The sequence below is a fragment of the Jatropha curcas genome, unplaced genomic scaffold (genome assembly GCF_041381405.1).
Source record: "Jatropha curcas cultivar XTBG-Jc1 unplaced genomic scaffold, XTBG_Jcur_1.0 HiC_scaffold_285_pilon, whole genome shotgun sequence".
Lineage (NCBI taxonomy): Eukaryota > Viridiplantae > Streptophyta > Magnoliopsida > Malpighiales > Euphorbiaceae > Jatropha > Jatropha curcas.
The window spans coordinates 14,762-25,673 of record NW_028322445.1 but is presented as its reverse complement, the minus strand read 5'-3'; the positions used below and the strand labels follow the sequence as shown (position 1 = coordinate 25,673).

The 10,912-nt window shown below is 40.4% G+C and overlaps 1 protein-coding gene across 1 annotated transcript; it reads right to left on the bottom strand.

Moving 5' to 3' along the window:
- Positions 1-1,290: 1,290 nt before the first annotated feature.
- Positions 1,291-2,371, bottom strand: LOC149491879 (uncharacterized). Its single transcript, XM_089716987.1, has 3 exons — positions 2,252-2,371; positions 1,615-2,140; positions 1,291-1,325 (listed from the first exon to the last, which is right to left on the bottom strand). The coding sequence occupies exons 1-3, from the start codon at positions 2,369-2,371 to the stop codon at positions 1,291-1,293; spliced, it is 681 nt and encodes a 226-aa protein (XP_089573113.1).
- Between the last annotated feature and the right edge of the window lie 8,541 nt (positions 2,372-10,912).

The window sequence follows — 10,912 nt, the reverse complement described above, 5'->3', positions numbered from 1 at the left end:
CATTTTAATCAACATGAAACAACATATTTTCTCATTATCAACACACCACACAAATTCTCATGCAAGGAAATTAATTAAACTAAAAGAGATAGCACACCTTCACTCCAAAAAGCTTAAGCTCTTCTCTTTAGCTTCCTTTGTCTTCTACCTTTGAGCTCACTTCTCCTATCCATAAGAATTCTTATGAATCATCTAAAAATATCACCAAATGATTCAATTATGAAATTCAAGAAGGTTTACTTACTTGGATAGAATAGAAGTTGAATTAATGCTTGAATCCCATTAAAATCTTCACTACCATTAAAAGTGATGGAGAAAGGAAAGTGGAAGAGGAAAGTAGAGGAAGAAGATGAAGATAAGGATGAAGAAATGAAATGAAATGGAACTCACGGGTACATCTCCAAAATATCATGGATTTTTATGTGAAAATTACCAAATGGTACCTCAAGTGTCCAAAATGGTACAACTTAATACATCAACTTTATATTTTAGTGCAAGCAGGTCCTAATCCTTATACTTTGATCTTTTTGTTTCCTTCAAGTAAGTCCACTTCTTCTCCTTATTTCATTCTAGCCCACTCTAGACTCTAATGGCTCGAACCGGGTTTTGGATCAGCCCGACTCGACTCTAAGCAACGACTCGATTCAATAGAAAAATGGGACGTTACAAAATTTGCTTGAAATCGCAATGCTCGTGCCACATTCAGGATATGGCGATGTTTTCTTTCCACTCTCCCATTCTGTTGAGGAGTCCTAACACATGAAGTTTGATGTATGATCCCAGTTTCAGCAAAATATTCTTTCAGACATACAAACTCACTACCATTGTCACTACGCACAATTTTGACATATTTTTGAAATTGCCTTTGAATCATTGCCATGAATTTCTTAAGAGCAGAACCTACTTCAATTTTTCATTCAACAAATATATCCATACAGCACGAGAGCAATCGTCCACTATGGTCAAAAAATATTTTGCTCCACAAGAAGCGGGAACTCTATAGGGTCCCCATAAATCACAATGAATTAAATCAAAAAATTCTTTGGCTTTATTCTCACTAGAAGAAAATATTTCTCTTGTTTGCTTAGCTCTAAAATAAACATCACAAACATGATTATTATTTCATTCTTATGCACTACTTCAGGAATCAATCCTAAGACTTTAGAAGAAGGATGTCCCATTCTCCTATGCCAAAGCTGGAAAGAATTAACTCCACCTATCTTGCAGGCTTTCATCTTGTAGGCTGGAACAGGAGCTGCTCCCTTAAGAAAATAAAGCCCCTCACGTTGCTCACCCGCTCCAATCACCTTCCTCGAATTTGGTCCTGTATAACACAAAATTTGTCAGTGAATATAATCATCAAAGCTGAATCTCTAAGAAGTTGAGAAACAGATATCAAATTGCATTTCAGCTTTGGCACAAAAAGGACATTCTGTAATATCAATCTTTCTCCAAGATAAATAGTCCCTGCTTTCAATGCCATAATCTCCTCTCCATCTGGCAGCCCCACCGGGCATGGAATAATGTCTCGTACATTTCTCATGCATGAATACACACTAGTCATATGATGGGAAGCTCCTGAATCAATGATCCAGATTAATTGAGTTTTCTTACCCATCAACCTCTCATTAGTACTAATTTTATTAGCATTCAGCATTTCCATCAAAGATGCCCATTGTTCTTCATTCAGTCCTCTATCTGCCCCACCAATCATTTGAGCTGCATTTGACCGAGCAGCCCCCCCTTTATCATATCCTCCGGTGACTCCGCGTTTACGTCCACTTCCTCTTACAACACCATTTGTTCTTGGTCTATTACCCCACCATTCTGGGTACCCAATCAGTTGAAAACAAGTCTCTGTATCATGTCCTTCACATTTGCAATTTGTGCATACCATGTTTTTATCTTTTGCTTCCCCCCTTGAATTTTGATTCCCCACTCGCATGGCAAAGCTTACTGGATTCCCTCTTTCTTCCTTTATACGAGTCACTATTCTCATTCTTTCTTGTTGCACGATCATGGAATAAGCTCGATTCAAATTCGGCAAGGGTTCAGTGCTAAGAATATTTGATCTCACCGTACCATAACCTTCTTCATCCAGTCCCATCAAGAACTGATGCACCCTTTCTTCTTCTCGTTTCTTTCCAGACAATCGTCAGATTGCACTCACATCCTGCGCAATTGCATACCGGTATCTTGTCATATTATTCAATTCATCCCAGATCAATTTGAGCTGACCATAATAAGTCACAATGGTCTGCCCATTCTGTTTACAGTTTGCTAAATCTGATCTCAACTGTTGCACTCGTGGCCCATTTCCAATTGAAAATCTCTCCTTGATATCATCCCACAGATCTTTCACAATCTCCATGTGTGAGATGGTTGATCGAAGTTTGGGTTCAATAGTATTAAACACCCAAGAAAACCAACATCGAATTAATTGTCCACCAGTCTTCAATTTCAGGGGCATTCTCAGCTGGTTGTGTAATCGTTCCATTAACAAATCCATATTTCTTCTTGGCACGAAGTGCAGTTCGCATGGCCCGTGCCCATTCATCATAGTTTTCTCCTCTCAATTGAACCTGAGTAATTATATTACCAGGATTGTCATTCGAATTGAGAAAGTAAGGCTTTGAGATCTTTTCCCCTTCTTTCGTCATTGCTCTGATACCATGAAAAACAGAGAAAGATGGGAGAAAAGGTTTCTGCCGTTTATTCCTTTCCTGCTTAACTTATATACAACAGATTCTTAAAGAAGGTAAACTCCTAATCATGGTAAACTTCTAAATTAGTACAACAAGATATTAACAGCAAATATTTACACTTATGATAAGCCTAATCCCTGAATTTAAGCCTAATATATTGAAATTATAGAAATTGCATTGTCACCACATTCAAACATAGAGATATGGTTCCTTTCTCTAATGTTCCTCTAGTTTGAAACAACTTTGAGAGTCCTAACTTAAGTGTTAATTTGACTGTATTTTCCCAATTTTATTTTTACGGGGCAGGTGTTCGGAATATGTATCCCTGGGATGGAAGTGTCTCAAAGTATGAGATATCAGACAAGTGGATCTCATCTTTCATTCGAGCTGGAGAGGGAGTGATGATATTTTGGGTTCTGCGTTTGCGCTTGATCCCAACTTCTTCATTCTCATGATCCAGGTTCCATTAAATGTTTTGCTGAATTCGAAGATAAATCTAGAAAGATTCAGGACTTTTATTTTTTCATGTATGCTGTTGATGCCTAAGTTAGATTCAAAACATGTGCTCCTTTGGTACAAATCTTTCGACCGTGAAGAGCATTTCACTTGGCCTCATTCCACTTTGCTATTAGTAACAGTTATGAACCTAGTTATATAGGGAACCGATGATTAAGGGTAGTGTTCATCCTGTATCTCGGGAAAAATATAGGACACCAAAACAAGAAATGATTCAAACCAATAAGGATGGTAACGGAGAGCCCCAGACAAGGAAACAGTCGGCGAATGCTGAATTTTGGGATAAGAATTCAAGACCAAGACTTTAATTAAAGGAATTTCTAGTTTCTTATGTTTTCTTTGGGATTTTGATTAACTAAACTTCAGTTTTTAATTCAAATTTTAATTATTTGCTAGTTTGGAATTTAGGAGGGAAGTATGTAATGATGTACATGATTCAATGACCTAGATTTTTAGAAGATGTTTGCTTCATTTCAATTGATCTTTAAAACAAATTTTGTAAATTGGTTCAATTATATCAGCAACTCTCATAAATATTTATATTGATCCTTAATCCCAACACTTGGAAGTCTAGTTCCACCCCACAAAGTGTTTGATGATATGTCATGTAACATCCTCTTGATTTAAGTCGGTTGAACCAAACCCAGTTGGGGTAGCATGAGATGATAAGTGGACTTATTTGCATGGAAAGTTTAGGACTTGTTTGCAATCAAACCTATAGGTTGGGTATTCAGTTGTAGCCTTTGCACACTTGAGGTACCAAGTAGAAAGTTACACAGCCAAAGTACTCCTTCTAGAGCCTACCCGTTCTTATCACCTCACTTTACCATTTCACGTTTCTCCTTCTTTTCTTCCTTGTCCCGCCTATTTTCTTTCCATTTTCAACATAGTTAAGCATTAAGTCCACTTCAAGTAAGTAGAATTTCTTGAAGTTATATATGATTCAGTTTTAATTGAGTTATATTGGAGATGATTATGAGATTCTTGTGTATAGGAGAAGAAGTTCAAAGCTGCAGAAAAGAGAAGCTGAAACAGAGTTCAAGCGTTTGACATCAAGGTTTGATATCTCATGTCGTTTACTAGTTTCTTTGTGTGTAAATTGTGTGGTGTGTTGCTAGTGATGATATGTTGCTTGTTGTTGAGTGAGAATATTGGATGTGTTATGAAACAGGGGATGGAATGAATTCATGAAACAGAGTTTTGCTGGAAATTTTACCAGCACTTCATCTTGATTTTGACCCCAGAAAATGATGGAATTAGGAAGTGTTATAGAAGAGTTATTTGTTCCTCTATGTGTTATCTTTACGTGGGCTTTTGAATCATTCCATTTGGAGTTGTATATTGAGAGTTATGGCCAAAAGAACACAGACTGCACAAAATCACGTCGCGCGCATCGCGCATTCTGGAAACACCGTCGCTCTCGCGACTTCCCATTGCGCGCTCGCCTTGAGTCAGGTAGCTCTCTGACTCTCAAATCTCATTTCTCTCGCTCGCGAACTCCCCTCGGTCTCTACTTCTTCGCGCTCTCTGTTTTTGCTGCTCGGTCGCGACTTGAGCCAGAAAACCCTCTGACTCTCAAATGCATTTCTCGCGCTCGCGAGGTTTGAAGACGCGCTCGCGACTTCTCTCTGGGAAGCATCTCGCGCTCGCGACTTGGAATGTCGCGCTCGCGACTGATGCTTTGACACACTTTTGCCTTTCATTTGCTATGTAATTACATTCCTTTGCTCAACATGCATGCATCCAATCATTTTACAACAAAAATACAACATAAGAACATGGATTAAACAACATACAAGCATTCATATGATGTGAAATCAAATCAACATGATGAACTATGAAGTTATGCAACCATTTATGTGTTATGGTGTTATAATTGACATGTACATAAGAAGCTCCATTGAGGTTAGGTAGAAACCAGGCAGATAAGGCTATGTCGCGACATAGGATAGCAGATCTGCGCCCCATACAGTTTGGAACTCCGGCTACAGGCCGTTGAGTGATATGATTAAGCCGTGCGGTGCGAATCCGGTTAGGGGCACCAAAACGGACAATATTGGCATAGGCGAATCCGGTTCGGGCCTATAGCATACAGGTTTACCCAGTTTCATACAGTTTATCTTATCACCTCGGTTTCACTATAACCTTATGGAGCCATTCAGATATCTTGACATAACCTTTCATGAATTATACAGGATTATAAACCAGTACAAAAGGTAATCAAGACATCATGAAGAGTCATAATGTGTGAGCTTATATGTGCCATATATGTTTCATGGTTCTTTCTATATATGTATGTGTTTAATTGTTTCTTTATCTGTTGAGATATCCACTGAGCATTATTTGCTCAGCGAGTTACCTGTTTAACTCGCAGGTTTTGAGACTGGTCCATAGAGAGTCCGCGTACAACTGCTGCAGTTCATCTGTAGAAGACTCGGTCTTCAGGGTAGAAACTCATTTTGTTTTTCTTTTTATGGCATGTACAGGGCACACAGTTGGGCCCATTTCATTTTGTAAACTTGTATCATGTTTTGTAAATATAAATTATATTATTTTTGGAAACAGTATCAGCATGTTATTATATTCAATATACAGTATGTTTTCAGCATGTCAGACCATAAAGTCATCTAGTTTTGTAACATCTCGACTCGGTTCATTCGGGTTAACGGGTGGACCGGGAAGGGGTGTTACAAATTTTGGTATCAGAGCCCTAGGTTTAATTTCCTCGGGCTTGCATGCATAAGTCAGTATAGTACATGCCATGACTACCCTGATGAACTAAGCAGTTGTTATTATTTTAGGAGGATGTCTCAAGAAGGGGAGAGTGAGTCACACGCCTCCAGAGCAGTGGAGGGTGAGGCTCCAGCAGCACCAGGTCAAGAGGTGTTGTTAAAGCAACTCGCAGATACTTTTAGACAGATGGCAGGGGTGATCCCGCAAGCACCAATAGTAGTAGAAGAGAAAGGAAGCCCCCACTAGAGAAGCTTCGGAAATATGGGGCGAAAGAATTCAGTGCTAAAAGATGATAGTCCAGAAAGAGCTGAGTATTGGTTAGATGGGACATCGAGAGTTCTGGACCAATTACAATGTACACCAGAGGACAAGCTGATTTGTGCTACATCATTGTTGATGGATGAAGCATATACATGGTGGACTACTGTTCAACAGAGAGTCCCAACAGAGCAGCGGACTTGGCAATTCTTCTTGGATGAATTCAAGAAGAAGTTCATCACCGAGGCTTACCTAGATGCGAGAAGGAGGAGTTCTTATACCTGCGACAGAATAGGATGTCTGTAGCTGAATATGAAAGAGAATTTACTAGACTAAGCAGGTATGGTAAGCAGATAGTGGCTACAGAAGCCGAAAGGTGTAAGAAGTTTCAAGAAGGTTTGAATGATGAGATTCAGATGGGAGTGGTAGCTTCCAGATTCAGAGAATTTTCAGCCTTGGTAGATGCAGCTCAAGAGATAGAGCGAATACAGGCCAATCAGCGTTCTAGACGCCAGCGGTCTCAGCAAAGAAGAGATCAGACTCAGAGTGCACCCAGTACACATCGCCGGAGAGCAAGAAATTCAGAGGTGCAAGTAGTTCATCCGGTTCTAGGCCTCCTTTTAGTCAAGGCTAGTCAGGGGCACTAATATGCCAGCGGCATCAGTTGTGGCTAGTTCTGTCGGTGGTATTCGAGGTTCAGGCAGAGGAACTGGGAGAGGCACCGGTAGAGGTGCAGAGTCAGCCGGTTATCCGTATCCACCTTGTGAGCATTGTGGCAGGCGACATGGTGGAGAGTGCTGGTTGGTGACCGGTAAATGTTTTGACATGCGGAGCCTCAGACCATCAGAAGAGGGATTGTCCTAAAAGGGCAAGAATTCCTACGCCGTTCATAACAGGCCGAGGTCGAGGGCGAGACCTCCGGAGTGCAGAGACAACAATCAGAGACGGTTGGACAGGCCTGATACCAGGGGTCCAGCCAGGGTTTATGCCATGCGAGCCAGAGAAGATGAGGAAGCTCCAGATGTCATAGTTGGTGAGTTTTCTTTATGTGATCATGGGAGTTTATGCTTAATTGATCCTGGCTCATCTCATTCATACATTAGTGTGCCTACACCCTGGGTTAAAGGGTAGCGGTTGCACATGTGGGTCAGGGTAATGTTGGTTACCAATCCATTAGGAGATGTAGTAACAACTCATACGGTAATCAAAGACTGTCCAATTGTTATTCATGGAAAGGAATTTCCAGGAGATCTTATGGAGTTGCCATTTAGGGGAATTGATGTTATTTTGGGCATGGATTGGCTATCTAGACATAATGCTCTAGTTGATTGTGCAAAGAAAAGGGTGACATTATCTACACCAGCAGGGGAAGAGATTATAGTAGTCGGGAAGCGGCGAGATTTTCTGGGTAATGTGATATCAAGCCATAGCAGCAAAGAGATTCATACAGAAGGGTTGTGAAGCATACTTGTTGTGTGCATTAACCGCAGAGAAAGAAAAGTTAAAAGTGCAAGACATACCAACAGTGTGTGATTATCCAGATGTATTTCCAGATGAGTTACCAGGGTTACCACCAAGGAGGGAAGTGGAGTTTACCATAGATGTCTATCCTGGAGCCGCACCAGTATCAATTGCACCTTACAGAATGGCACCAGCAGAGTTAAAAGAGTTAAAGATTCAGCTGCAGGAGTTATTGGATAAAGGTTTTATCAGACCCAGTGTATCACCTTGGGGAGCACCGGTATTATTTGTTAAGAAGAAAGATGGATCATTCAGATTGTGCATTGATTACAGACAGCTGAATAAACTGACAATCAAGAATAAGTATCTATTGCCTCGCATAGATGATTTGTTTGATCAGTTAAAAGGTGCAGGTATGTTTTCTAAGATCGACCTCAGGTCGGGATAACCATCAGTTGCGGATAAAGGAAGAAGATATCGCCAAGACTTGCATTTAGGAACCCGATATGGTCATTATGAATTTTTAGTAATGCCATTCGGTCTCACAAATGCACCAGCGGTTTTCATGGATCTCATGAACCGCGTATTTCATTCATACCTGGATCAGTTTGTGGTGGTGTTTATAGATGACATTTTGGTCTACTCCAGAGACAGGGTAGAACATGATAAGCATTTACGGATTGTCCTTCAGACATTGAGAGATAACAATTGTATGCTAACTCAGTAAGTGTGAGTTTTGGCTAGAAGAAGTCTCTTTCTTAGGCCATGTGGTATCATCAGAGGGTATCAGAGTGGATCCTAAGAAGATTGAAGCTATTGTTGATTGGAGACCACCCAGAAATGTCACAGAAGTTCGAAGTTTTCTGGGTTTAGCCGGTTATTACAGACGGTTTGTAAAGGGATTCTCAATCATTGCATCACCTTTAACCAGACTGTTGAAGAAAGAGGTTGTATTCCACTGGGATGCTAGATGTCAACAGAGTTTTGACACTTTGAAGAGAAAGTTAACAGAAGCACCAGTGTTAACGCAGCCAGTGTCAGGTAAAGACTTTGAGGTTTATAGTGATGCCTCTCATACTGGGTTAGGATGTGTACTCATGCAAGATAAGAAAGTGGTCACCTATGTCTCCAGACAATTGAAACCACATGAGTTGAATTATCCAACCCATGATCTAGAACTAGCAGCCATTGTTCTAGCATTCAAAGTATGGCGGCATTATCTGTATGGGGAAAAGTGTTACATTTACACAGATCATCAGAGTTTAAAGTATTTACCGACACAGAAGGACTTAAATTCAAGACAACGGAAGTGGATGCAGATTCTGGCTAATTATGATTATGTCATTAATTATCATCCGGGCAAAGCTAATGTGGTAGCGGATGCCCTTAGCCGGAAATCCTTGTATGCTTTGAGCTTAATAAGAATTAGCATGGAGTTACAACGGCAAGGAGCTATTTTAGCACAGATGCAAGTACAACCATCTTGGCTTCAGGAAGTTGCAGAAGCACAGAAGCAAGATGCACAATAGCCCTATGGGTTAAACAAGTTCAGGAAGATCATGGTGGGAAATTTAGATTGGATACCAATGGCATATTGTTCTATGAAGATAGAATTGTTGTACCACAGACAGGGGAGGTCAGACAAAAGATTCTGCATGAAGCTCATAACAGTCCATATACAATGCATCCAGGTAGCACCAAGATGTATCAAGATTTGAAGAAAGGCTACTGGTGGCCAGGCATGAAGAAAGACATCGGAGATGTTGTAACAAGATGTTTAACATGCCAACAAGTAAAAGCAGAACATCAACTGCCATCTGGGTTACTTCATCCCATAACAGTGCCAACATGGAAATGGGATCAGATCACGATGGATTTTGTTACTGGCTTACCTCAGACACAGCGGAAGCATGATGCAGTATGGGTGATTGTGGACAGATTAACTAAGTCCGCACACTTTCTACTAGTCAGGATGGACTATTCTCTAGACAAGTTGGCAGAAATTTATGTGAGTGAGATAGTTCGACTACATGGAGTTCCATCATCCATTATTTCTGATCGTGATCCAAGGTTTACATCGAAGTTTTGGGGTAAACTTCAAGAAGCATTAGGAACGAAACTGCATTTCAGCACTGCATTTCATCCGCAGACAGATGGCCAGTCAGAAAGAGTAATTCAAATATTGGAAGACATGATGAGATCATGTGTTATAGAATTTGAAGGCAGTTGGGACAAATATGTATCTCTCATGGAGTTTGCCTACAACAACAGCTACCAATCCAGCATCAAGATGGCACCCTATGAAGCATTGTATGGTAGAAGATGCAGGACACCTATATGTTGGACAGAACTTAGTGAGAAGAAGATTTTGGGTCCAGATTTGGTGAGAGACACAGAAGAGAAAGTGGATATCATAAGAAAACGGCTGAAAGAAGCAAGTGATCGACAAAAGTCCTATGCTGATTTAAAGAGAAAGGATATTGAGTATTCAGTTGGGGATAAAGTATTTTTGAAGGTTTCACCATGGAAAAAGATCTTAAGGTTTGGACAAAAGGGTAAGCTAAGTCCTAGGTTCATTGGTCCATACGAGATTGTTGAACGAGTAGGACCATTAGCCTATCGCCTAGCATTACCTCCAACCTTAGATCGACTCCATAATGTATTTCATGTATCCATGTTGAGAAGATACAGATCAGACCCCTCACATGTATTATCAGCGGAAGAGATTGATATTCAGCCGGATCTTACTTATGAAGAAGAACCAGTTCAGATTCTAGCCAGAGAAACGAAAGAATTGCGGAACAAGAAAATAGCATTGGTGAAAGTTCTTTGGAGGAATCATAAGACAGAAGAAGCAACTTGGGAATCAGAAGAAACCATGCGACAACAGTATCCGCATTTGTTTACAACAGGTAAACTTCGGGACGAAGTTTTTATTTAAAAGGGGAGAACTGTAACATCCTCTTGATTTAAGTCGGGTTGAACCAAACCCGGTTGGGGTAGCATGAGATGATAAGTGGACTTATTTGCATGGAAAGTTTAGGACTTGTTTGCATCAAAACCTATAGGTTGGGTATTCAGTTGTAGCCTTTGCACACTTGAGGTACCAAGTAGAAAGTTACACAGCCAAAAGTACTCCTTCTAGAGCCTACCCGTTCTTATCACCTCACTTTACCATTTTCACGTTTCTCCTTCTTTTCTTCCTTGTCCCGCCTATTTTCTTTCCATTTTCAACATAG

Excerpts from the sequence above, each read along its gene's own strand:
- LOC149491879 (XM_089716987.1), bottom strand. The coding sequence starts at position 2,371 with ATGGAGATTGTGAAAGATCTGTGGGATGATATCAAGGAGAGATTTTCA. Across the intron at positions 2,141-2,251 it reads AACAGAATGGGCAGACCATT|AAACGAGAAGAAGAAAGGGT; the intron begins GTGACTTATTAT and ends TTGTCTGGAAAG. Across the intron at positions 1,326-1,614 it reads TACTAATGAGAGGTTGATGG|GGACCAAATTCGAGGAAGGT; the intron begins GTAAGAAAACTC and ends TTGTGTTATACA.